At 60.4% G+C, this 26422-nt stretch overlaps 4 protein-coding genes across 4 annotated transcripts; all 4 read left to right on the top strand.

Annotated features, from left to right (window-relative positions):
• Positions 1-461: 461 nt before the first annotated feature.
• MNEG_1047 (hypothetical protein) lies at positions 462-13293 on the top strand (the record flags this gene model as incomplete). The annotated part of the gene is made up of 31 exons (XM_014050471.1): positions 462-535; positions 771-986; positions 1147-1198; positions 1377-1641; positions 1850-2127; positions 2380-2559; positions 2720-3031; positions 3208-3348; positions 3527-3649; positions 3809-3997; positions 4278-4336; positions 4516-4622; positions 4803-4904; positions 5099-5232; positions 5477-5637; positions 5837-5930; positions 6087-6338; positions 6539-6881; positions 7153-7540; positions 7776-8013; positions 8230-8841; positions 9017-9437; positions 9756-9885; positions 10112-10433; positions 10706-10940; positions 11142-11299; positions 11500-11591; positions 11731-11920; positions 12157-12509; positions 12678-13006; positions 13214-13293. The coding sequence occupies 31 exons, from the start codon at positions 462-464 to the stop codon at positions 13291-13293; spliced, it is 6630 nt and encodes a 2209-aa protein (XP_013905925.1).
• A 1952-nt stretch (positions 13294-15245) lies between these two features.
• On the top strand, positions 15246-17661 carry MNEG_1046 (Ran-binding protein 1 domain-containing protein/ RanBP1 domain-containing protein; the record flags this gene model as incomplete). The annotated part of the gene is made up of 6 exons (XM_014050470.1): positions 15246-15341; positions 15525-15737; positions 15939-16079; positions 16358-16496; positions 16679-16951; positions 17174-17661. 6 exons carry the CDS (start codon positions 15246-15248, stop codon positions 17659-17661), a joined length of 1350 nt encoding a protein of 449 aa, XP_013905924.1.
• Positions 17662-19437: 1776 nt separating this feature from the next.
• MNEG_1045 (hypothetical protein) lies at positions 19438-21806 on the top strand (the record flags this gene model as incomplete). The annotated part of the gene is made up of 4 exons (XM_014050469.1): positions 19438-19605; positions 19877-20197; positions 20369-20707; positions 20904-21806. The coding sequence occupies 4 exons, from the start codon at positions 19438-19440 to the stop codon at positions 21804-21806; spliced, it is 1731 nt and encodes a 576-aa protein (XP_013905923.1).
• Positions 21807-23188: 1382 nt separating this feature from the next.
• On the top strand, positions 23189-23471 carry MNEG_1044 (hypothetical protein; the record flags this gene model as incomplete). The annotated part of the gene is made up of 2 exons (XM_014050468.1): positions 23189-23300; positions 23413-23471. The coding sequence occupies 2 exons, from the start codon at positions 23189-23191 to the stop codon at positions 23469-23471; spliced, it is 171 nt and encodes a 56-aa protein (XP_013905922.1).
• Positions 23472-26422: the final 2951 nt, after the last annotated feature.

The following is a 26422-nucleotide window of genomic DNA, read 5'->3' as shown; positions in this document are numbered from 1 at the left end:
CCCTTCAACAATCTGCGCTGCGGTGCGCTTGTGTGTAATGTGTGATTGGCGCCCTTGCTGCTGCGCTGAACCAGCGCTTGCATGGGGCAGCATGGCAGCCATGGCATTCATGATGTGCCAGCAGCGAGGGTGAGCGCGGTGCCGCCAGTGTTGATCAACCATTACGCTGCCGCTTACATAATGATATTTTTCGGGGAGAAATCTGCCGTACTAAGGGTCCTGAACGTGTACGGTATTGTACAAACACTCGGCTGTCGTCGTGTTGTGCGAGATCACGCAGTCCACGGGCGATCTTGACCAAGCGGTGAGGGATTCAACGCCATGGGCATCAAAATTGATACAAGAGAATAGGGAGGTCACGGTCCTGCCATCCAGGCAAGCCGTTGGCCCCGCGTGAGCCGCGGGCGCGAAAAGCTCCCGTAGCGGCGTAGCAAGCGAGTATCAGCGTGTCTGCTCGAACCATGGAGCGCCAATCGAGCTATGGGAGTGAGTCGAGCGTGGGCTCGGCCTTCTCAGGCAGGAGCGCGGGCGCGAAGTGAGTATCGATTTATCCAGCAGCCCGGTGATGCGTACTAAAATCGCGCTGCACGGCCGGATCATAGCCGTTCGCGATGACTTACTGGTCAGCGCAGCAGCGGGCAGTGGACAAGCTGCCATGCCTGCTGCAGTGTACATCAGACGCGGCTTCTGTGCACCAGCTAGAGTTGTGGGACCACGTGTACCCTTGGCGCGGCACATTGCAATCCCAATGCACACCTATCTTTGAGCAGGGGCGGTGGCAAGGACCATGGCAAGGGCGAGGCAGAGGAGCTGCAGCAGAAGGAGCAGCTGATGAAGGCGCTATTCGGAGCGCTGTACACGCTGGCCAAGGAGAAGATCAATGACAGCGCCAAGATGGCCTACCTCACCATATTTGTCGACTTCTTCCTCATCTGCTTCCTTTTCCTTATGCCGGAGTACCCCTGGGCTGCGGATGAGCACCACCCGTGAGTTTTTGTGGGTGGCATGTGAACGCACGTGCAAAAGGTGGGGAATCCATCAACGCGGCTTGGCCAGCTGGTTATCAGTGGGTTTTTTGAGAGAAGCAGGCTTGTGGCGAGGATACTGTGTCGATTCAGGCTACCTGCTGCCCCATCCACAATGCAGGATGTTCAAGCTTTTCTTTTATGTGGAGTTTCACCTGCCCATTGCTCACACGGTGCGGGGCACTTACGCACCGGTTACGCCTGCGACAGGCGGATAAGCAGCGACAAGACATAAAAAGCTGCTATATTTGGGTAACGGACTGGGCCATGTGGCACTTCAAACCTTACGTGTTGGGTGCTGCGCAGAATCTTGCACCTCATCCGGCGACGTACCTGCCTCAAACCTTGCAGGGCTACCGTTTCTACCTGATCGTGTTTTACGTGCTGGTGGCCACGCTGTTCACATCCACGGGCATCTGTGTCTGGGTGGGGTGGTGCTTCAAGAACGACTCCTTTCCTTTCCTGTGGCCCATCAAGGTGGCACGCATCGTGGTCAGCCTGTTTGTGAGCATGTTCTACATAGCTTCGCTCAACATATTCCTGATAGCATTGCAGTGCGAGCCCGAGCTCGACACCAGCGGCAAGCACCACTGGATGCACCTCATATACGACATAGGTGATCTACAGACTGGGGTGGGGCAAGTGCGGCGGGCCGGGCCGGCGGGCTCAGCAGCGCTGCGAAGCACGACTGGTGGTGATTGGTGAACGGCGACAGCCAGTGCCCTCTTTCAGCCTTGCATGATGCCCACTCTGCTGATCCCCATGCATGTTCCATCACGCCCCTCCACTCACGCTCATCATTGCCCCATCTCCTGCTCCAACAGACTGCCTCAGCATGCCGCACCTCATCCACGCCATATTCAGCCTGGTGTCCAGTGTGCTCTTCTTTGTGGTGGCGCTGCTCCTGGTGGTGGCAGACCACGAGCTGGAGCCCATGAGTCGCAGCTTGCTGGCCGCGCCCCACAGTATGGCAGAGCTGCGCATGCTCCTGTGCAAGACTGTCATCACCTGTGCCGACATCTTGCTGCGGCCAGCACCGCACATCCAAGTCGCCGTGTATGCGGCATGTTGTGTGCTTATGCTCTGGTACCAACTACGATGGGTAAGTCCGCAGCAGTTGGGGACAAGAACGCGAGCCTTGGGTGCCAGCATTTTGCAATTCGCTTGCAATGGGCTTGATGCTTAGGGCCTGAAGGCGAAGCGCTTGATTCTGCTCACAGGGACCAGGCCTTGCACAGCAGCAGCTGACAGCCATGGTGACTGTATACTGCTCGTTTGATGAGATTGTTACAACCCAACTCAACTACCCAATCACCTGTGCATTGCAATGGCCCCCCCGCTCACCTGAAAACAGGCACCCCACTTGAGCGCATGGATCAACTGCCTTCGTGCCGGCCTCAACGGCATCCTGGCCTGGATCAGCGTGACTTTGATGCTCATGAGTTACACCGTGGAGTGGCATGACAACCACCAGACAGGCAGCCACGTACACTACACCTGGGAGCCCTGGAGCAGGCGCTGGATGTGGACAATGGTGCGCAAAGGCCCAGGAGGGCACAACATGCGAGCAGATTCTTCCAGTCAGTTTTGCAGAAGTGACGGGCTGTTGGAGACAGAGATTGGACACATTAAGGCCTCAGGTTGGGGCATGTACTCACGGCACAAATACCATTTGTCTCCCCACCACGGTCCAGCTCATGGCAGGTGGTGTCCCCGTGGCCTTTTTTGGCTGCATGGCAGCGATGTACGCACGCCTCTATTATGGCTGGCGCGTCGCGTTCAGGTTCGCGCGGCTGGGGCCGGGCGTCAAGCCGCGAAGCCTCCACACCTTCTTTGACGACTTTGACGTGGAGGTGGCGGCGCGCGTCGGGCGTGTCTTTGATGTTGAGGGCGCCAACTTTGATCCAGGTGCGCTGGATGTGGCCGAGAACGTGCTCAAGGCGGGCGTCGCCATGTTCCCGGCCTCGCCGTACCTGCGCATCGTCTACAGCAACTTCCTCATTGAGGTGGGTACGCGACACGGGTTTCGAGAACAAGGGCAGGAGAACTGCCTTTGGGAGTCAGGGCCAGGGTTGACGGTGCTGTACTGTGCTACTTCTCCCTGTGCCTGAAGAATGGAAGCAACTTGGCCTTTGGCCTCATTCCTTGACTAATCCTTGCACTGCACCACATGCTCCGCCAGGTTCGCAAGAACAACGCGTCTGGCTGGGCGCAGCTGGAGGTGGCGCGCAAGCTGGAGCCCAACCTCAGCTATCAATTCAGCATCTTCACAAGGGAGCAGGAACACAAACAGAAGGCAGCTGCAGGCAGCAGCGGCGAGCAGGTGATTGGAGGCCTAGGAGAGCGGGCATGCAGCCGTGCAGGCGCACTGTGATGGCAGCGGTCTTGGTGGGGCCTACCTGGGCGCCATGACGATGTAACGCTTTAGTTGCTGTCCTTGCACCATCGCCGCTTGATGGACAAGCCCCTGGTCCTCTTCCGCCCCTCCAATCTCTTCGCAGGCGGTGGACCTGGTTTCGTATGTTGAATTTCAGAAGAACTACCGCTCCCTGCTGGAGTACCACAAGGCGGCACTGGAGGCCACTCGGGACTTCTGGCGCCTTGTCATGCGCGATGTGGTGCCGGTGCGAACAGCAGGAGGAGCAGGGGGTGGCCGGCCCTTTTTGCGCGCACGCGGCCAAGGCGTCTGCTGATTGCAGGGCACGCTGCGCTGCCCAGCAATGGCCCCCTCGTCTTTCAATGGACGTACCCACCCCACCCCCACCGCCAACCCCCAAACCCAGATGGAGCGCATGTCTGCCATGTTTGCGCGCATCGACCTCATGGAGGTGGCCGCCAACCGCACCTACCACCTGGTCCTGGAGCGCTACCCCAAAAGCGCCAAGCTGCTGCGCTCATACGGCCGCTTCCTCGAAAATGTCAAAAACGACCCCTGGGGGGCAGCCAAGTACTATTCAGAGGCTGAAAAGCAGGTGCATGTGTGTGTGTGTGTGTTTGTGTCTGTGTGTGCGCGTGTGTGTGCGTGTGTTTGTGCGTGCGTGCGTGCGTGGGTGGATGGGTGCGTTTGTGCATGTGAGTGCATGTGTTGGTAAGAAGAATAAATACTTCAATGACTTGACATGTTGACATGTTCACGAGGGTAGCTGCATTGCCGCTGGCAATAGCGTCCGCACATAACCTGTCTCTGGAGCGATGGCTACTGGCTTGTCTCTGCTGACCTGGCGCCTCTGCTGTGCCCTGCTCCCTATCCAGGAGGAGCTGGCAGAAGGGGCGGCCCCCAAGATCACCCTAAATGGGGAGGAAGGAGAGACGTGAGCCGGGCAAGGGTTGGAAGGGCCATGGAAGCAAGCTCAAGTGATGGCAGGCTGCTGTGAGGGCCACGGAGCACCGGGTCTCTGGGGTTGAATGCAAGCGCCTTGAGCCCAATCAACCAGCACTTTTCCACTTCATCAAACCTCCCACTTAAATACTTTGCCCTCACTGGCGGCAGCAACGCGGGTGTGCTGGCCGCCCTCAACGACAAGAACAACGCAGTGGTCAGCATCAACGCTGTTGGCATCATACAGATGGCCAACAAGGCGGTGCAGAAACTCTTTGGTGGGCCGCCACTGGGGCGGCTGCAATTGCTTCCACTGCAATACGCCTCAATGCGGGTCCGTGCTTGGCCAGCTGCAACAATATGCAATCTGCGGTTTGCAAGGCACTCTTGGTTACACTGTGTCTGTATGTTGCCAATCAGCCCCTGCAACAATCACCCTGCCATCCCCTCCCTTTCAGGGTACAAGAAGGGCGAGTTGGAGGGCAAGAACGTGAGCATCTTGATGCCTCCACCCTACAGCACGCGCCACAACGGCTACCTCAAGGCCTATCAGACCTCAGGTGGGCTGATGCAGGCAGGGGCCGACCGGAGTCCGACATCACCATCAAAATGCGACGCTTTGCATCAGCGCACTATTGGGTGCCAGAGGATTGGTCATGGAGCCTCAAGGGATGCGACTACAATTTCCCCTTGGTCCCCTGCTCGTTCGTTCATGCCGATTTAGCTCTCACTTTGAAGCCTCCATCTTTTGCAGGCAAGGTCCACATTCTTGACCGGGTGGTTGATCTGGTGGCCCTGCACAAGGAGGGCTTCATATTCCCTGTCACGATTTGCGTCACCAGGGCCTCGGGCAGTGGCGCAGACGCCACCTTCATGGGGGTAATCAAGGTGACGGGCAGGCTGTGGTGATCAATACGCAGGGGCACACACACACACACACACACATGAGGGCACGGTCCGCAGCAGCCGCCTGGCTACACCCAACACGATGCTCGTCACGATTTTGTGAGCTGTCAAAGCCCTGGTGTTTCAGCAAACCTGAATGCCTGTTTACCGTCTGTTCCTGGTGAAGTGCACTCTTGCTCCTCCTTGGCTTGTAGACCCTGCCTTCCTGCACCCTTTTGCCGTGCAGCCTGCCCCCAGTGCACCCGAGGATATCAAGGCATGGCTGATGCCCAATGGCAGCGTGCTGTCCGTGGATCAGTCCTTCATGGACTATGCGGGCTGGAGCGTGCAGGAGCTTGTTGGGAAGCCCTTCAGTGCCCTGGCGGCGGACCCCGGGGAAATTGAGGGGTGAGCGGAGCTGAAGGGCTGCCTTTCTCTTGGAGCCCCTTGGCTGAGTGATCACACGACTAAATGATATACATGATTCCGACGCTTGCCTTGGCGATCATCACAAGCTGCATGGGAGAGGTCTTGCACAAATTGGTTTGGCTCAGCCCCAACCGGGCCTCAATCTTTGCGACTGCCTGCAACTTGCGCCACACTCTAGGATGCTGGGCCAGGCCGCCAAGTGCAGCGAGCAGCAGCTCAAGGCAGGGGCTGTCTCGGGACAGGCTCAAATCAAGCACAAGTATGGCGGAGAGGTGGGTGGGACTGGGGGGAGGGCGGACATCATGGGACCTGGGCTCAGCTCTTGTCAGTGAAAAGTCATGGCAGGCGTCGGGGTGCCCTTCACCTCCCAACCTCACCATTGCACCCGTCAGCCCACCGTTGACGCCCTGCCTTTACCCAACTGCCAGGTGGGCGTTGCCCTGCGGTTCCAGCTGGGTGGGAGCGACAGCCAGCGCGTGGTGGTGGTGGTGATGCGCCGCCTGGAGGAGGCTCGGCTGATGCTGGCCACTGATCACAAGGGGCGTCTGGTGTACGCCAACACGGGGCTGGCGGCTATGCTGGGCTACAAGCTGGCGGCGCTCAGGACCCGCGAGTTTAGCACCCTGCTGCCGGCCCCCTACTGCGCCATGCACACCAAGTTCATCAAGGTGAAGAGGGTTGTGAGTTGGGTGCAAGCCGGTGAAAGTTCAAATGGTGTTGGCCAATGGGATGCCAAGGAATCCAGGTGATGTTGCGACGAGGATTGGATGGGATCTTGCCGGGGGAATTGCTCTTTGAACATGGCCACATACTAGGACGCTCTGTTGAGGAGTGCGCTTGGGCAAACCTCATTTTGGTGCATCCATCCCACACTTTGCAGGACACTGAGACGGTGGACACGCGTGCGGCGCCAGGCAGCTGCCGCAGCGGCGCCCTGGTCCACCTGCTCAGCTCCAACGGCACTGCTGTGCCTGTCAAAGCCTCCATCACCCACCATCCCGGGACACTGGGCCAGGGCGCCGCCTGGGCTGTGTCGTTCACACGCTCCTCAGAGGCCGCATTCGCGGACGAGCGCCGCCTGCTGCTGCGAGTCAAGGCGGATGGCACCATTGTCGGCACCAGCGTGGCCACGCCTGCGCTGCTGTTTGGGTGGGACCCGTCACGGCTGGTGGGTGAGAGGCTGGACGTCCTGGTGGACGTGTTCCACGAGTACGCAAGCTCAGGTGGGTGGGCCTGCGTGAGTTGGAGGGAGTTGGTTGGTTGAGTAGGCCCAGGATGGGTCGAGCAAATGAACATCAGCAAGGGTGTGTCTGCGCTGTGGGGAAAGGGGGTTGATGGAAGTTGCGGGGCAGACTGGTATAGCTGAGTACATGCACCAGCTGTGGAGGCGAGCGGCACGCACCCAAACTGAATAGCATGCACTACCGCATCACTGAGCTAAGCTCGGCCCCCTCTCCTGTTGACTCTGCTCACTATCACTTCACTTTTGTGCAGGCAAAGATTTGGGGCAAGCCCTCACGGCGTTGCTCATGCGCAGCAACGCGCACCCGGGCACCAGCTGGCGTGTTGGCGCCGGCAAGATTGAGGAAGCCGAGGCAGACGCCGCCGCAAGGGCTGCTGCAGAGGCCGAGGGCGGGGGCGTGCGCAGCATCTTGCGCCAGGGCAGCCGACACGGTGCCGGCAGGGTCAAGGCGGCGGTGATGACAGTGGCAGTCGCTTCGAGCGATGACGAGGACGGTGGCGCTGGTGGTGAGGGTGGCAGTGGCGGGGACGACGGCGCTGCAGTGGTGCTGGAGCTCTGGCGCACCGACCTGCTGTCGGCTGTGGTGGAGCTGGGCGCCGGCTGCTCCATCGTGCGCGCAGACCCTAGTGCTGGGCGGCTGTTTGGCCTGCATCCAGGCATGCTGATACAGCACCACCTCTACAGGCAAGTGCTTTGGGCGGTTCTGCACAGGAGAGGTGCCGGTGTGCATGCGCAAGCCACTCGACCGCTTGGCGCGAGTGAAGCAAAGTGGCAGTTACTCTCATATCTTTGCAAAACCGCATTTCCTGCCCCCCCCCCTGCCCTGCAAGTGAACCATGACACCCCTGTTCTTCTCCCTTCCCTCCCTGCCCAGGTATGTCGCGCTGCCGTCCACCACCACCCTGGACGACCTCATGGGCCTGTCGTCAGCCAAGAAGGGTGGCATGAAGAAGACCCACGCGCACAGGGTGGGCCCACGCCGCCAGCTGCAGGCTGTGCATCCCGACGGTCGCGGCCTGGGCGTCAGCCTGCAGGCAGTGCTCAAGGACGGCTCCAGCACTGCTCGGCTGGTGGCGCTGATCAAGGCCAACCAGCCCTGCAAGGGCGCACCGGTGGGTGGGCGAGTGCGGCGGGTTTTGATGCCACGAGCGCTGCATGCGCGAGTGTCGGTGCAGCCTGCATCCAGTGCGCTGGCCAGCTGAGGCCATGGTGCGCCGCACCACCACTTCTATGCAGAGCACACGACATGCTTCTCTGCACCAACACACACGTGACAGCCGCGGCTGGCCTTACCTTTAACCCAACGTGGTGCATGCCCTGTGCCACAGCGCCTGCTGGAGGAACTGGTGGCGGCCCAGCAGAGGACCTCTGCGGGTGATGGCGCTGATGCGGGGGGCGCAGCTGACGACAACAGCGGCAGCGAGGAACTGGCAGAGCAGATGGCGGCCGTGCACAGGGGCAGCAGAGATGGCGGCGCAGCCGCCTCGGCTGCCATGGTTGGGGGTGCTCGGGCAGTTCCTGGGCTGGCAATCGGGCAGGCTGCATTGCTGGGCAGCAGCGGCGGCGGTGGCAGCGGTCCCGCGACGACGCGGCGCTCTGCCGGCAAGGACTTGGCCACCGCTCGCGGCGTGGAGCTGGACCTGGGGGGTGCCACAGAGCGGGGCGGCCAGGGCCATGCACGAGCGCGCGCGCGCTTTGGCAGCGGCGAGGGTGCCAGCAGCGAGGCGGCGGACGAGGAGGCTGGGGAGCGCGAGGCGCGGCGCCGCGGCATTGCTGTGAGTGACAGCGGCAGTGATGGTGGTGACGGCGGCGCCGACGGTGGTGGCGGCAAGCGGCGTGCCCTGACGGAGGAGGAGCGTGAGGAGCAGCTCGCCGCCAAGGGCAAAAACAAGGCGCGAGCCTGGCTGGAGTCAGGATTCCACCACATGAGCGGACCTGAGGTGCGTGTTTGGGATTGGGGGCAGGTGACAAGACTTGGAAAGAACCTTGTCCCTTGTTTTGCTGGACCCAGACCGCTCGCCATGCCTGTGCACTCCCGTTTTCTCGAGGCAGGGCGCCCCAGCGCCAAACCCCTCATCCCCATCGTTGACATGAAGCGTTCCTGCACTGTCACAGGCCCCCGGGGCTGACGACGTGGACCTGCCTGGTGCGGTGCGCGGCCGGCAAGATGAGGGCTCAGAGGACGCCAGCGGGCGCAGCCCCCAGGTGCCACTGGCAGCCGACGGGGCACTCGCTGGCGCAGCGGGCGCAGAGGCCGACACGGCACTTGGGGCCGGCGGTGGTGCGGGCCAGTCGGATGTGACAAGCGGCGCTGGCGACGGTGCTCAGTTGGGTGGTGACTTTGCTCGCGGCAAGCGGCTGCGCAAGCTGCTGCGCCTGATTAACAACCAAGTGACAGCCAACACGCTGACAGCATTCCAGCGCCGCATCCTGGGCTTGTCGTTCGGCGTCCTGCTGCTGCACGTGGCGGCATTTGCGGCCGTTATGGCGACTTTGAGCAGTGACGCCACCTATGCCCAGGAGCTGGACGCTGCAGGTGTGGCCCGCTCCGTCACAAGCGCATGAGTCGGCCTGCAATTGCTTGCATTTGCGTGCGTGCGTGCGTGCGTGCGTGTGTGTGTGCGCGTGCGTGCGTGCGTGCGTGCGTGCGTGCGTGCGTGTGTGTGTGTGTGTGTGTGTGTGTGTGTGTGTGTGCGTTTGTGCGTGTGTGTGTGCGTTTGTGTGTGTGTGTGCGTGTGTGTGCGCGCGTGTGCGTGCGCGCGCGGCGCGTGTTGTATTTGTAGAGAGCAGACTACGCCATCACCCGTCAACGCCTACATCTGCCACCCGCCAACCTGCCGTTGCCCCCCAACAGGTGAGGTCGTTACGGTGATGCACCGCGCCTGCAGCTATGCGCGCGTCCTGGAGGCGGCCCAGAAGGGCTACGGCTACAGCGCCGCGGACCTGGTGCCCTACGCCCAAATGCTGAGCACGCAGCTGGACAGGTATAGCACGCCACAGGGGGGTTCCGCGGTCATGCAGTCAGAAAGGGTGTCCATGGGTGCCATGGTTGGGAGAGCGCAGGCGGGAAGCAATCGGGGCCTTCGCAGCAATTGCTCGTGAGCAAGATGCACGGCCGATACCTGCCATGCTGCTCTTGCCTCCTGCCCATCACGTTCCGCCCCTTCAAACCAGCCCGTCCCCCTGCTGCTGCTCTCCTGGGCCTGTCAGGTTCGAGGTTCTGCACCAGGGCCTGTACCTGGGGTTCAAGGGGCTGCGCGCCATAGACGACCCGGCAGTCAAGGCTATATGGCACGACGCCACCATCAACGTCACCAGCTTTGCGGGTCAAGATGCGGGCGGTGGCACCCTGGTCAACGTCAACAGCCTCTTCAACCTGGGTGCACTGTTTGTGGCGGCCGGGCGCGAGGTGGCCTTCATAGGCGCCAACGGCCGCTCCGACGACCTGGCCACCCTCCCATCGGCGCGCTTCCTTCATGCCAATGGCCCGACTGTCATGCACGAGGCCTACCTGCACTCCCTCAACCTTATGGTGGGTGGGTAGTGGGTGAAATTGATGCGTGTTGGCTATACAATCTGATGCGATTGGGAAGGAGTTGGATCTGCTTGGCGTGTGTGCGTGTATATGTGTGCGTGTTTGTGTGTGTGCATGTGTGTTTGTTGGTGGTTGCCGTAGGGGGGTTTGCAGTGTAGTGCTGGCTTGCGAGCCGCACGTTCTGGCAGTTGTCATGTAACTCTCACGTTCAACATGTTCTCCACGCCAAGATCCGCTGACTCCACCTCGCGTGCTCCTCCACACCACAGACCCTGCGAGCGCAGCGCAGTGTGATGCAGATGAAGGTGGTGGTGCTGACCCTGCTGGTGGTGGAGGGAGTGGGCGTGTGCATGGGGTCGGTGGCGATGATCCTGATGGTGCTGCGCGCTCTCATGGCGCACCGCGTCAGGCTGTGCGGCATCTTCCTGGCGCTGCCGAACATGGCGCTGCGCACACTAGCAAACAAGAGCACCAACATCGGGGAGGAAGAGGAAAGTGATGATGGTGAGCTACAGAAATGGAGTGGCGGTGAAAGCTGTCTGGGTGGGTGCCTGGGTGCCTGGCTGGCCGGACTGCCTGCCACTGGTGACAGATGCCCGTCAGATTCTCGTCGACCGCAACCTTGCTCACACTTGTGCTGGACGCCGTGTGCCTGCGCCGGACACGGCCCTGCGGCCTTGGATGATTGCCCACAATTACCTGCAGAGGACGCCAGGGCTGCGGAGACGGAGGCTGTGACCAAAGCAAAGAAGCGCAAAGCAGCACAGGAGGAGGCAGCGGCTGAGGAGCAGGCGGCGGCCGGTGGCGATGAGGGCGAGGCAGGCAGGGCCAGTGGTGCAGGGACCACGTCAGCGCGGCGACGCGTGAGTATTTTCGGCAAGCCAGCTGGAGGCGTCGCTGGAGATGGCGCTGCGGTGAGAGTGAACGTTGCATTCTCAGACCAGGGGGGACTGCCTGCCACTGAAAGTGATGTTATCGCTTGCTGGCCCCTGTGTGGCCCTGTTTCATCTCGTGTTCTCCCTGCCTTCCATCCATGTATTGCCCTCCTGCGTCTGCTCTCCAGCCCAAGGGGGCCCACAACCTTGAGCAGCTGATGGGCATGGACCTGGAGACTCGCCGCACCATGCTCTACAATGGGAAGCACCTGGAGACCAGGTGTGTCTTTGACCAACAAGTCTGCACTGCAGCAGCCCAGATGCAAGGAGAAATGACCAGAGCTCAGTTGGTGGTGTTGCTGCATCAACATTTCGATGGCCCCGTGGCCTCCCCGCTGTTGCCTCTCTTGCCCTGGCAGCGCAAGTGACTCATACAGGCTGGCGTGGCCGTATTTGGTATGGGGCGCGCTGGTGATGCTGATGTATGGCGTATCATATTCAGCGTTTTCAGACATCAATGCCGGGATCGTAGCGGTGAAGCTGGGGCAGCGTACGCTGCTGCAAATCAGCCGCGTCACGTACGTCATGGGGGAGGCGGCATTGTCTCAGGTGAGGACCTCATGCACAGACGGCGAGCGTATCGCGCAAACTCGCACTGCTTACTGCTGAAGGCATGCAGCAGTATACATGCATGGTAGTACACAAGGCATGTGTTTTGGTCCAGCAACTGGCTGCTTTGCAGCGCACAAGTTCTGCACAACTTGCTCAAATTTGCTGCTCACAGCTCTCTGAGACCATTTTATTTCTGCTCGCTCCCGTCCCATTTCCTCAATCTCTGCTCCTAGTCAAATTCTGCGCGGGCGGCGCTGCAGCCGTGGCTCTCTGGGGAGGCTGATCTGCTGGATAGCATTTACTCGACGCAGCTCTATGGTGGCGATACACTGCCCGACAGTGTTGCAGACGGCTCTCAGGACGAGTCCGAGGGCGCCCTGTTCCGCTCTGCCGGCCATGCGCAGCTGCTGTTCCGCACGACGTCCTGCCTGCGAGCCGACACCGGCAACTGCGAGGCCGTAGGAAGCCCCTGGTACGCTGCGACGCACTCGGGCATTGACCCTATGGTGCGTCGTATGGTGGAGGAGGCCAGCCTCATGGCCCGTGACAACGCAACCACAATCACGCCAGATGCCAGCAACACTCGGTGCGTACTGGGGGGCCTGGTGGATAGCTTCATGCTGCGCTGCACTGACAGGGTTGTGTACAGGAGTTGGCGTGCTCAGCTGTTCCGCTGGCTCTGCTTGCAATCCCGCCATCCCACTCGCATAAACACCCTTGCGTCCACCCCAAACTTCGTCAACCCCTTTACCAGCTATGCGTTTGTATGGCTGGTGGGCAATTGGGACGCGCATGATGGGGCCTCGACCCTGGTGGGCCTCTACACGGCGGAGCTACTGGGCGCTTACAGCAGAGAGCGTGTACTACACATCATGCTGCTGGTGGTCGCCATCCTCAGCATGGGCGCCTTTGTGGTGTTCCTCTTCAGGCCCTTTGTGGCAGCCGTGCGCAAGGAAGGCCGCCGCGTAGCGGAGCTGCTGGTGCAGCTGCCTCAAGAGGTGGACCTAGAGACGCTGGTCACCGCCCTCACAGACACGGGGGCGGAGGGGGGCGAGGGCGCCAAGCGGTCGCCCAGCAGGACCGGTGGGTTTGGCGTGCCTCAAGGCTACGGCGGCGGCATGATGCAAGGTTGGGCTGGCAGTGCGGCTGGGCAGGGGTCCATGGTGCAGCTTTTGGGCAGCGGTGATGGCGGCGGCGGCGGCGGCGTGCGGCAGCAGGCTTGGGGCGGTAGCAGAGGGTTTGGTCCTGGTGAGCAGCAGATGGTTGGGTTCCATGCTGGCTCCTATGCAGGCAACTACGGCCCTGCTAGCGGTGACGGTGTGAGGCGGCGGTCTGGTGTGGGCCGAAGGGTGGCCCCGGAGCTGGGGTAGGGCGAGCAGCAACCAGAACCGGAGTGGCAGTTGTGAGACACGGTGCATGATGGCCGGATGTTGCGACCTGTTGGCGCGTGCTACTGTGTGTGAGGTTTGCGCTCCTGATCATCACGTCCAGCTAATTTGTCCTTTCATCAAGAGAGTGTCCGCTACTGTTTTGCTTAATGTCCACTGTACACAACTTCTCGAATCAATAGTCTTAAAGCATCGCTGTAATCCCAAAGAGCCATTAGCCAAGCGAGGGAGGATGGGGTGCTGCTACTATCACAGCAGGCAGCCACAACAGCTGCTTGCAGGGTTTGCGTCGCAGCTTTGGTGCTTGTCAAGTGGGTGGCTCAGTGTATTGGATGTCAGAATCTGTGGTGCGTGGTGGCCAGCCCATGTTGCTTAATTGATTCAACGGCGTGACGGTCACAGCAGTGTACAGCACAGATTCAATCGCGTGCCACGCTAGGAGCACCACGCACGCATGACCGGGGTAGTTTGACCTCAGAGTGGTGGTGGCTGGAGTTTAACAGCCAGATAGTTGACTTTGAAGCAGCATGTTCAGGAACGATATCCTGCAGGCTGCCTGCCCATGGCCAACAGGTGGCTGGCGTACTTGTCTAGCGGGAGGGAAGGCTTGGGAGCGTAGCCGTAGCGGCCCCTGGAAAGGCCTTTGCTACCTGACCGCAGGTCCTTGCGATTGCAGAGTCGGCGCCTGCTTGTGAGGTCTTTCCTGGTAGGCACACACAAGCATTGCCAACAGGGAACATGAGAGCGCATGGACTGCAGATTTGACCAGACGGGACTTGCCGCAACAGGCGTCTGGTTGGTTCACCACCCATTCAAGTAGGTCTGCCGACTCGTCGATAACAATGCCTTCTCCCTACCCGGTGGGTGACCGCGGCTGATAGTTGGCCTGCACCACCCGCGCCGGTGAGGCTGTAATCCATTCCTCCACCATCTTGATTCAAGAGTGGTCTACTTGTCCTCAAAGTCCAAGGTACCACCACTGGTGGCCAGAATGTCATGGCGCTGTCATCCCACACAATGGTCGACACCACCTGTTTGTACCACAGCCGCCTGCCCCGTGCAAGATGAAGGTATTGGCAGAGGCTGTGATTCTGTCACGGCCTGGCAGCGGATCTCCTCCTCTTTTTCAGGATTGTTATGGTGGGTGGGTCCTCTGCCCCTCTTTTTCAGGATTGTTATGGTGGGTGGGTCCACCAGGATACTCAACATTTGGAACCAGGCGTCCCAGTGCAGGGCCCATTTTGAACATGCAACACCAAAAGCCCGGTGACAGACCCGCCAGGCTGGTGTAAGCTGAGATTATTGCACCTCGGATTGGGGCTTGAGCTGGAGAATTGCAAAGGCGGTACGAAGCGTACTGTATTGGGGAGCGGAAACGGGCTTACACTCCAGGACACTTGCAACAAAGCAGAAATGATCGTGCCGGGAAGACGGGTAAGTGGGGGCGGGGTGATGAGCGGGGGCAGAAGCTATGCAAACGGGCGGAGATTTCCAGGACAAGATTAGAAGTTTGTAGACACGAAAGGCTCAAATGAACTTCAAACTCTCCCGGTTGCGCCCCTATTCGGGGATGGCCTCTCCATCAGGCAGGCGTACCACTGAATCGCGCACCTCAAATCTTAGGCACGGCGTGCCGCAGCCGCCAAACACCGACGCGGGCACAACAAAATCCACATTCAAAATGGATTGCAGCGAGGCGCGGCGGGGCCGCTGTTGCTTTAATTTCAACCGAGTCTGTGCGGTTGGCGCATCACGATTACTCGCGCCACTCCGCCGACATGCCAAGGCGTGAAGCGAAGGGGTTTGCGTTGTTGGTACCGTACCGAATTGCATCCTGCCCAATGCATATGCACAATAACACCGCGCAAAAATCACAAGAAATTGAGAACACCACGAGATCTGATCCAGATCAGTAGGTGCACAAGCACAGCGGAATGTCCGATCGCCCCACAGACCACCTGCAGCCTAGCAGCAAGCGGCGGCCCGGCGAGCAGCTTACGAAGGACGACGCAGACGACGACGAAGGGCCAGTGAGTGTTCGCCCCATCGGGGGACGCGTGCAGAGCTGGAAGCTACCGCGATTGCTGCATAATGCACCGTAGGCTGGATATGTTCAACCTGCACAGCCAGTACCCGAGGTTACGGCGCTGCTGGGTTGCGCTGCAGATCAGTGCGCGTCGCCGCACTGCTTCCTCGTTCCCTTTTCTGCCCAGGGGCATGAACCTGGAGACTGGGGCACGTCCAGCAAGGCGGACGAGGCGACCCTGTCGAAGCGCAAAATAATTCGGGCACGTCGCGGGCCGGTGGGGGCGGCGCCCAGCCCCCAACCTGAGGCGCCTCCTGAAGCATCAGCCGCAGCCGGAGCAGCGCCCGTGGGCGGCGATGTGGCGGCTGCCAACCCTTTTGCTGGGCGAACGCTGGCGTCGGTGGCCCCTCTTCCAGCCGCCAATCCTTTCGCGGGTGTATCATTGACGGGGACGGTCATGAAGGTGGGGTTCTCGCGCGCTGATGGGCAGGGTCCAGGTGAGTGCTGGAGACGCACCTTTGGCCAACCTCGCAGAGCTTAACGCAACGGCAGCTTTTGCCGACCAAAGACACACCACACGCGCCGCAACGCCTACTTCCAGGACAATGGCGGCAGTGACAAGGCCCTCGACAAGGTTGCGGAGGCGCCCCCCGCTGAGATCGAGTCTGTGTCCAACGTCGCAACGGATGCGGCACCAACGGCCGCTGCAGGGCCCGACAAGGCTGTGGAGGCAAGCAAGCCGGTATGGTGGCGGGGATATGGGGCGCGCTGGGATTTTGGAAGGAATTTGATGACTAATGAGACTGCCAGGCGCTTCGCGGCGCCATGGGAACGCAGTACTGCCAGCTGTGAACCCCTCTGCCTTCTCATGCGGACATAAAACGCCTGGAGCTGCGGGCTGCACCTTGAACAATGGCATGAAGACACAACTGAAGAAACCGTGCGTACTGCTTCAAGAAAGCAGGTATGCATCTCTGCACACTTGCGCGCTGCCCCTTCTTGCCAACTCCATGTTTGCAGGCAGGTACCTCGCCCAGCGGCACACCCTCTGTGTTTGGCAGTGGGAGCGGCTTTGGCTCCTTTGCCGGCGGAGGTTTTGGCGGCTTTGCGGGCTCCACAGGCAGCGGGTTTGGTGGCTTTGGTGGCAGCGCCGTGGCAGGTGCGCTGCCGCCCTTTCTGCGGATGGCAGAGCACTCATGACGTGTTGCAGTGGTCAATTACATCTGTTGACACACTTCCATGCTTACAGACAGCAGTGTTGCTCTGTAGGAGCTCAATGCCCCCGCGGCCTTTTTGACCGCCAACCCCTGCAAACCCCCTGCCATTGCTCCTGATCTGCAGCTGGAGGCGGCAGCCTTTTTGGTTTTGCAGGCACTGGCAGTGTTGCGGGCGGCTCTAAGCCAGCGTTTGGGGGGGCGAGCGGCGGCTTTGGCAGCGGCGCCGCTGACAAAGGCACAGGCACTGGCCAGGGGGAGCGGAGCGAGGACGGTGGGGATGCGAAGGAGGGTGGCGAGGGTGAGGAAGTGTTTGGCGGGCCCGAGGTGGCGCCTGTTGTCACGCTGGAGGAGGTGCCCAAGGTCACTGGGGAGGAGAGCGAGGTCATGCTCTACACAGGTAGGGTTGGGGGGTTGGGCATGAAGTTGAGGACGGCTGGTGGGGCGATGCTGGCGGGTTGGGGGACGTTGAGGCTGCGTCAAGAGTTTGAGGCTGGTCTACAGGCACACCGGCATGATTTCACAACAACGTTTCTCCTAGAGCAGTGTGCATGTATGCCCTTCACAGCCGTCCCTCACACGCATCCATGCACATGCTCGACCCCCTCCCGGCCCGCCCCAGCCGACGGTGCTCTTTTCGAATTTGACGCGGAGGCTCGGTCCTGGCACGAGCGTGGCCGCGGCGAGTTCCGAATCAACCGCGACCCGGAGAGTGGCGCAGGCCGCGCCGTGATGCGTGAGCGTGCCAGCAAGCGCCTCATCCTCAATGCTCGGCTCTACCCCACCATGCCCACCAGCCGCATGGCGCAGCCGCAGAAAGGTGTCACCTTTGCTGTTGTCAATGCCGCGCCCGCACCTGGCGACACCTCAGCCGCAGCGGCAGCTGCGGACGGGCGGGGCGTAGCGGCTGCGGGCGCTGCCGCTGATGAAGACAAGGGCAAGCTGGGTGGCAGCAGCGAGGGCAGTGCGGGTGCGCTGGTGACGTACGCGCTGCGGCTGAAGACGACAGAGGCGGTTGACTCGCTGCTCGCGGTGGTGGAGAGCTGGAAGGCGCGGGCCAAGGCGCAGGGCGGCGGCGGCGGCGGTGGGGCCGGAGAAGATGCGGTGTGACGCGTGGGAGACCTGCAGCAGACTGGCTAGTACACTGTGTAACGCTTCTGCATGACACGGGCCTCAGTTGCCAGGTCAGAGCGTGGGTGGCCATGCTGGCATAGCATGAGCAGCAAGACCAGGCAGCGGGTTGCACCATTACGAGCAATGGGTCAATCGTGAATGAATCAATGAATCACGTGCATAAAGATAGTGCTAGGCTCGTCCTAAGATGTGGCGTCGTGTGCCCTTGTGCCAGCGCATGGGGGCGAAGCAGCAACTGCTGCTTTGAAGCCACACTGCCACGGTGTGAGCCTGTCGCAGAAGCCCACGTGCAGCCCGCATGACCATTGTATACGACCTTCTTTTGTGCGTGCTTGTCGTGACTTATCTGGTTTTTGCACGGGAGCCTCTTGAGGACGGGCGGTCGGCACGAGGTCCACAGACCTGAGGAAGGGCGGTGTCGCCAAGCTGAAATAACTCACATAGTCTATTATATGCTGTGAAGGGCCGTGCCAGTGTAGTCGCTCGGCGACAGGGAAAGGGCTACAAAGGGCCAGCCGTGGTGCTCGGCTTCTTTCGTGCAGAGTAGGTTGTTTGAATCTGCGTGTTGTGTAGCTACATACGGTGCCATCGGGACGGAGGACCATGAGCGAAGACAGCAGATCACGCATTTCTTCTCATACACACCCATTCGCGCGCAGATACACCGCACATGTGCTCGATAACCTCAGGGACACCTCTGTCCATGCAGGCAAGCGCATGCTGTGCAAGCCCCGCTGGTGGTGCACGCGCTTCAACATGCACAACCTGGGCGCTGGCGCACGCGTTGCATGCGGCAGCCGCACAAGCCTTTGCCATGGACTGGGGTTCAGCAATATGAATATGTTGACGTTTCCCATATCAACTTCTCTAACCTCGGCTTGCAGGGTGGCCCTGGGGCTGGCGGCGGCAACGACAGTGGAGCGCCGTTTGTGACTACGTATGGCTTCACCACCACGCGGGGGTTCTCGCTCCCTTCTGGGGGCAAGCCATCGCAGCAGCATTGGCAAGCAGAGCACAGTAGGCTCAAACAGCAGCAGCAGCGCCAGCAGGAAGAGCAGCAGCATCACCATCACCAGCAGCGGCGGCAGGATGAAGCGGGTAGCGGGCGTGTCTTGCTGGACAGGGAGGCCGACTCGGTGCGCAGCTGCAGCAGCCTCAGCACAGCCAGCACGCTCACCGCAGGGGGTGCGCTTGCGGTAAGGGTCCCATCTTCAGACAACACCCTCGGGTGGCGCGGCATGCTGGAGGCTAGCAAGTGAGCGGAGTGTCTGAGGCCTTGTTGGGGTGCGCTCAAGGACCTGGCAACATGTGCATGGCCCTGTTGAGGGTGGTGTCTCAAAACCAGGGGCAAGAGAATCAGGGGTCTTGCATGTAATCTTCTTCAATGAACTGCATGTGCTCTGAGCGGTACCTCATGACCCCACATCACCCCGCGCCAGGGCCACTGTCGGGTCTGGGGTGCTGGGGGCGGTGCTGCCGGCGGAGGCTGGGCCACGCGCGGCCAGGGTGGACCTGTGTTGCACGGCGCACGCGACACCCGGCGTGAGGCGCCTTCTCAAATCAGTTGTTCGGGGTCTCAAGGTGGGGCCCTGGTGTGAAGGTTGAGGCGGCGTGTCCTGGTTGTGATGGCTTGCATGTGGTAGTTGCTTTTTCATGGAACGCTCTCCCGGCTTCTGCTCAACCCCCTCAATGACGTGCAGCTGCTCTTGTACACATCACATGCTTTTATAGGCATGCCAAGAGCCTCAGCGAATGGCGGAGGGCATGGGCGGGTCATACGCCTGCCTGAACGAGGCGGGCCGCAAGGTTGCCATCTTCAAGCCCTGCGACGAGGAGCCCCTAGCCCCCAACAACCCCAAGGGCTACATAGGCCGCTGCCTGGGGGACGCGGGCTGGAAGCCCACTGTGCGCGTTGGAGAGGTACGTTCATTATGTGACAGGGGCCCCTTGGCTGTGCAATGGTCACAGGCCTGGAGGTGCCAGGGGCTGGCGTGGGCTCTGGTGCTGTTTGATCGGCAGGCGAGCCTCCACTCTCAGTGATGATGCTATCCACAAATTCGGCGATCGAAGTGCCATAGCTATCGCAGAAGAGCTTAGCATCTTTACTAATAGTTGCCATCTGTTTCGTGATGCTCCCACTCGCCACCCACCTGACATCAATCCATCCTTCACCCACTCCCGGCCACTCAAGGCGGCTCTGCGTGAGGTGGCGGCTTATCTGCTGGACCACGGCCATTTTGCACGCGTGCCGCACACCACCCTGGTGCGTGCGTCTCATCCCAACTTCAACTATGCACAGCAGCAGCATCTCCTCACGGATCAGCTGCCGGCCTGCAGCACTGGCGGCTTGTGCGACGATGGTGGCGCACTGGGGGAGGTGCCGTTACCTGCTTGCGGCCTGCCTCCCAAGCTGGGGTCCCTGCAGGAGTTTGTGAGCCATGTGTCCGACACCAGCGAGCTGGGCAGCGGCCGCCTTGCCCGGAGGGACGTGCACCGCATCGGCATCCTGGACGTGAGCCTCCATCGCACAAGGCGGGGCATGGGTTGCCCTACACCGCAGCTATTGTTGTGGCGGGCAGGCGGTCTGTTTGGTTGAGTCTAGCTCCGACGCCCAGCTGCAGCCTCCGTTGCTGACGCGCTATGTCCGCCCTCTCAACGTTTCCTGCTCGCTCCCCCTGCACAGATCCGGCTCTTCAACACAGACCGGCACGCAGGAAACATACTCTGCTGCAACCCCAGCGATGGCGCCGAGTCGGAGGCGCGTGGTCGCCTGTTTGGCGGCGGCTTGCCAGGCGGCGGTGGCGGCGTCGCGCCGTACGATCTCGTGCCAATCGACCATGGCTTCTGCCTGCCGGAGGCTCTGGAGCCGCCCTACTTTGAGTGGCTGCACTGGCCCCAGGCTATGCTGCCTTTTGAGCAGGCCGAGCTGGACTACATCATGGCACTGGATGCCGCGGCAGACGTAGAGCTCCTGTGCTCAGAGCTGCCCATGCTCAGGCCACAGTGCCTGAGGGTGCTGCAGGTCAGATTTTGCTGCTCAAAGCATGGGAGGATGTGGTCACGCGTTTGGCACCTGCTTGATCATGGGTAGGCTTGCGCGTGCAAGCAGTGCTGGCATGCCGAGCCACACGTGGAGTCTCGTGATTATCGGGTCCCCGGGGCCCAATCGGGTGCGTCTCCCTCAAGCTCTGGCCTTTGCCAACCTTCTTCCTCTGCAGGTGGGCACCCTGTTTTTGCAGCGGTGTGCCGCGGCCGGCCTGAGCCTCGCGTCAATGGGCCATCTCATGTCGCGGCCTCTGGACGCGCTGGACGGCGACGACAGCAACCCCAGCGAGCTCGAGCGCGCCTGCGTCATGGCGCGCCAGGCAGTGGAGACAGCCGTGCTGCTGGGGGCAGCCAGCGCGTCCCTGGACAGCAGCATGGCAGGGCTGGCCCTGCCCGAGGGCGACGAGGAGGAGGAGCTTTCTGAGGAGGAGCGCTGCGGTGCTGGGGGGAAGGAGGGCGGCCCGTCCGGCGTGCGGGCGCCCTCGGCGGCGGGCAGCGGGTGCGGCGGTTTGCAGCCGCACCAGCAGCAAGATGGTGACTATCAGCAAAGCGCAGCCCCGCGCCGAGAGGAGGCCCTGGGCTTGTTCATGTTTGACCTGGAGCCGGAAGGGGAGGGCAGTGTGGCTGGCAGCGACCCGCCGCGCTCTGATGCAGCGGCCCCCCAGTCTCCCTACAGCCAAGTGTCCATCGACTCTGTCGGCTCGGGAGCCACCGGTTCTGCGGCCATAAGCATCAGCGGCATGGCTGACCGGCGCAGGGACGTGGGTGAGAGCAGCATGGCTGTGGCACGGTCCGTGTATGCCGGCAACGGCTTCATGCGGCGCCCCCCGCCCAAGGCACCCATGCGCGCGCAGTCACCGCGCAGGGCGCTTGGTGCGCGCGTGACGTACCCCCCGCCCGTGGTGGCGGCGCCGCCGCGCAGTACCAGCGAGGTGCTGTCTGGCCTGAGTGAGGAGCAGTGGGCGGGGTTCCTGGGCCACCTAGGTGCCATTGTTGAAGAGCACCTGTGCAGCGGCACGTGGAAGCAGGCTGGGGCGCCGCCCGCCGCAGTGGCCATGTCCTGCCCGCGCTTCTGAGGGTCGTGTTGTACCAGGGGCGTAGGCAATGTGGAGGAAGGTCGCGCGCACCCCTTTCCTCGCTGCATGTGTCCCTTTTTTTGCTTTGGGAGAGCTGCGGCGACCAGAGTGTGGTAAGCAGCTGTGTACTATACTGCAGGGCGGTTACGAGTCTGTTTGACTGTACACAGGCAATGACCTAAGCTATGTAGCAGTTTTGGGAAGTGGAGGTTTCCGGTTTGTATGTGCAAATACCAACAATACCTTTCTGCACGTTTGCCCCCTGGGATGCTTTCCTTTCATACCTGTCTGCTGGCAAGCCTGCACGACGCATTTGTGTACCTTGAACGAGATTCTTGCACGTGTTTATTGTGCCCTTAAGCAGGGCAACCCTTGAACCAACTGCCTCACGTGGACATAAGTTGGCTTGGACGTTGATCGCGCAGGCCACGGCCAAGGGTTGGCCCGCAAGTCCTGGAGACAATTGTAACGAGGAATGGGCGTCTGGAAGTCAATGTTGTAGTCTGCAAAAAACCATCCTTGGACCGATACTTTGTGCCATCAAAAGCATCCTTCGGTGTTGAAAACAGAGTGACACAGAACTGCATCAGCTGGGCAGGCTGGTGACTGGTGTGTTGATGAGGGCGCAGCAGGCATGCTGTGGGAGAGGGGGGGGGGGGGCGCACAGGGGTGTCACGATTAATTTGGGCAGCTCGCAAGGCTTCATCTCTCCTACTCTTGCGGCTCACAATCATGTCAGGGGCGCCAACTTCATTCGAGCTTTTCCCCCCCTCCGCTGCCCCCGCATTGCATCTCGTTGCAAATCCCTGTCAGCACAAGTTCTCCGGGTGCACATCAAATTGTAAACACATCGTGTGGGCCTTGCTCGACCTCGTATGATACCTTGATTGAGGCAATCAACTTTTACTTGCTATTGTTCGTCGCACCCACACAGACAACGCAAGTCGCTCGGGAGGTCTGACTGCAAACGGCCCCCGCTTTCCGTGGGTAGAAACACACGAGATTTCACGGACGGAAAACGCAAAAGTGCCTATCAGAGCTCGTATACAAGCTTGGCCGCTCACCTTATTGCTGCTGCAGCAGTGTGTTTGTGCTGCGGCGCAAACATGACGATGCCGGCGACAGCAGACCGGCCTGTGGTGATGGTGACAGGCTGCACGCAAGGTGGCATCGGCTGGCATCTGTGTAAGAGTCTTTGATTCATTAGGTGGTGGCGATGAGGGCTGCTTTCAGGACGATGATACGGGCCTCAAGAGACGCCAGCAATAACCACCGCCACAATGCGTAGCTAGCCGGCCCTCACCAACCTGACCACCCAACTAGGCGCCCAGCTGGCTGCACAAGGAGCCCTAGTGTTTGCAACTGCGCGGCGGACGGCGGCCATGGACGGCCTTCGCGAGCTCGGCTGCCAGCTGCTGACTCTGGACGTGACGGACCCGGCCAGTGTCTGCGCCGCGGTGGACCGCATTGTGGCCGAGGCCGGGCGCATCGATGGTGAGGCCTGACAGCAAAGTCGCCCCACCTTCAACAAAGCACTTCAACTTTGCGACCTCTATCACGCAAGTGCTGTAGGTCATGCTTGTCCTCCTCCTCTTTGCCTTGGCAGTTGTGGTCAACAATGCTGGGGTAGCAATCCGAAAGGTGATGGTGCGCCGGTGTGCATGAATTTGTATTTGCGAATGCGCGCGTGCCTGCGTGCATGTGTGTGTGCGTGTGCGTGCACTCAATCAGTTGCACGGGACTGTGCGTGTGTGTGTGTGTGTGTGTGTGTGTGTGTGTGTGTGTGAGCGCGTGCGCGTGCGTGTGCGTGTGCGTGTGTGTGTGTGTGTGTGTGTGTGTGTGTGTGTGAGAGTGCCACTGGCAGTGCCAGCACGAGCGCGTGCACGAGCGAACGCGCGCGCTCATGCGAGCGATGCAAGCCTGCTAGGTCTGGGAGTTGAGTATACGGTATCCAATCCTCAACAAAGAGCACAAGGGCAGGTGATGCGGCTGACAGAATGCAGTGATTGGCATGCTTCTGGGTCCTTATGCAGTGGGAAGGGCATAGAACAGAAGCTAAAGACAAGGACATGTGCCTTTGACAAAGGCAACCAGGCACATTGATATGCTGAGCCTGGCACGTATCACACCCACCTCTGCGGCACTGTGCCTGCACTTTGAAACATATTGTGTTTACACATCGCCCCTGCCAGCCGTGGCTCTCCTCAGACGGCTGCTTCAAATGCTACATAAGCCACTCTGCTGCCTGCAACGGCCCACTTTCTGCAGCCGCTTGTGGACTTTGCCATGGAGGAGGTGCGCAGCTTGTTTGACGTCAACTATCTGGGCCTCGTGGCAGTCAATGCAGCTGTACTCCCCCACATGGTACGCTGACGACTGTTTGGTGTGCTTCCCAATGCGATTGTATGTGTGCAAACGTAGTGTGCGTGTGTTGCTTGACCACTGGTGCAGCCATGTCGGGGCAAAGGTATTCTGTACTCAGAAATCCTATCAAGTTTCAGCGCACGGCGCAAGGCATTATGCCGTAGATCTGTGAGATGAAGCGGTTCTCTTGGACGCAACTTCATTCCACCATCCGCAGATTGAACAGAGGTCTGGGAAAATCTTCAACATTGGGAGTGGGCTGGGCTACTCCATTTTGCCAACCATGGGCCACTACGCCGCTACAAAGCACGCTGTGCGTGCCTACAGCGATGCCCTGCGACTAGAGCTCTGCCCCTTCGGCATCCGTGTCTGCTTTGTTGCACCCGGGTAGGTGGTTGGCTGGGTCTGAGGATGCAGTCTAAAGCTGAGGGTTTTTTTGCACTCCCGCATCTGTTGCAAGCACGCTTGGTGCTGTGCATGAAAGAGAAGGTGCTGTCGGGGGGTTGTTGAGGCCTCAAGTGCAAGAAAGACCGCAAACTGTGTACCCACTTCCTACCCAACTTGTCCCAAATCCGTTGTGAGCGCCACAGGTACATCCAGACACACATTGGCGACGATAATCATGATTTACCGCCCAGCAGTCTGTACCACGCATTCCCTCGGCTCGCACGCGCTATGTCCCAAAGCGTGTTCCTTGGAACCAGTTATGCCAAAGCCACGCCGGTTGACTCGTTCTGCAACCGTCTGGCTGGGGTGGTCCTGTCGCGAAAGCCCCCGCGCCACTACCGGGCGGGCCACATGGCATGGTTCCCCTGGTTATTATCATGTGTTGCTGCACTTTGGGTGATCGACCTTAGCTTTGGTATCAAGTTTGGCCTGCTCCCGCCTGAAGGTATCTGGGGTTTTTTCTGACGTCAGGCCCCTAGTAGCGTTCAAGGTGATGCATTGTCACTTGATTGGTGGATCATTATGCTAATAGAATTGTGCCACATTTTGGGCAACCTCCTTGAGAGTAAGAAACCAGCAAATCTGCTCACATGTTTGCAACAGGGCGAGGCCAATGTGCCGTCACTCCCTCCATGATACCATTCAGAATGGTTATTACAACCCTTGTTGAACAGGAACACACTCGGGCAGATGCTCACACACAGAGGCACATCCACCACATGCACACACACGTTTCTGCAAATACATGAGGCACGTGGCCGCTTAGCTCACAGCACACGTGCTGCCACGCCCACCTGCAGTTGGCGATTGGCAGGTTGTTCAGGCCTGGGCCGACGGCATGCCAAGGCAAAGTCCAAGGCAAAGCATACACGACTGAAGCCACTCAACCATTTACAGCCTTGACCTCACCAGACGCCGCGTTCTGCTCAGCCTGCGTGCGCGGCTTGCACGAGCACCTGTCATCAATTGGTACGCCCCCCAAGGCCTGCGAGTGTGCAAGCGTATGTGGTGCCCACTCGCTGCATGCTGATGTTGACGCGCAGACCGGCCGGCTGCCGTGCTTGTGATAGGACCCTGTGTACACCCACCACCTCTGTGAGCCTTGAAGGTGCCAGAAAGACAACGGGCAGATCGTATTGCTGGACGTCCACACTAGCAGCGCGCCGGCGGTGATGCTGACTCAAGGTTGGCTGGCATGCAAATCCCCCTCACTGTACCCACCATATCGACATGCATGCCACATCCTGCCCCTGCATAGTGTGGTCATACCATAGGCACGGATGCCGGATGAGGTGCGGGCTGCTGCAAGGCGCGCAGCCAACTGCTTGCAGGCCAGGATGGCAATGTGTCGTGGGATTCCAGCAAGCGCTCATTGTAACCGCCCGCCTGGATTTGCATGCCCCAGCACCCTGTGCCCTCATGCTGCTCCGCACATGTTGGCTTGGCGCACTTTTCACACGTGACTCTCCTGCACATTCTTCCGATCCACGTGGCGAACGGGGGTGCGTTTATCCGTGTGTGAGGTCTGCTGCGCCAGAACATCGCGCGCGCCCGCCCGCTCAGCAAAGAGGTGCAGGTCCGGACCCTCCGCTTTTTGTAGCATGTAATGCGTGAATTCACTATTCACCTGCTTCTCGAAGCTACAGACTCACGCAGGAGCCAGTGCTGCACTTTCACGCAGCGCTGCGATCAGTGCTGATGTGGTGGTGATACCGTTATGCAGATTTGAAGCCGTCTTAACCCGAAACAATTTAGCTTACTGCTGCTGGCCAGGCAACAGGCGGGGTGCCCTGATGCTTTGATCA

This window comes from Monoraphidium neglectum (genome assembly GCF_000611645.1).
Source record: "Monoraphidium neglectum strain SAG 48.87 unplaced genomic scaffold scaffold00098, whole genome shotgun sequence".
Taxonomy (NCBI): domain Eukaryota; kingdom Viridiplantae; phylum Chlorophyta; class Chlorophyceae; order Sphaeropleales; family Selenastraceae; genus Monoraphidium; species Monoraphidium neglectum.
The sequence above is the reverse complement of the archived record's forward strand: the minus strand, read 5'-3'. Positions and strand labels throughout refer to the sequence as shown.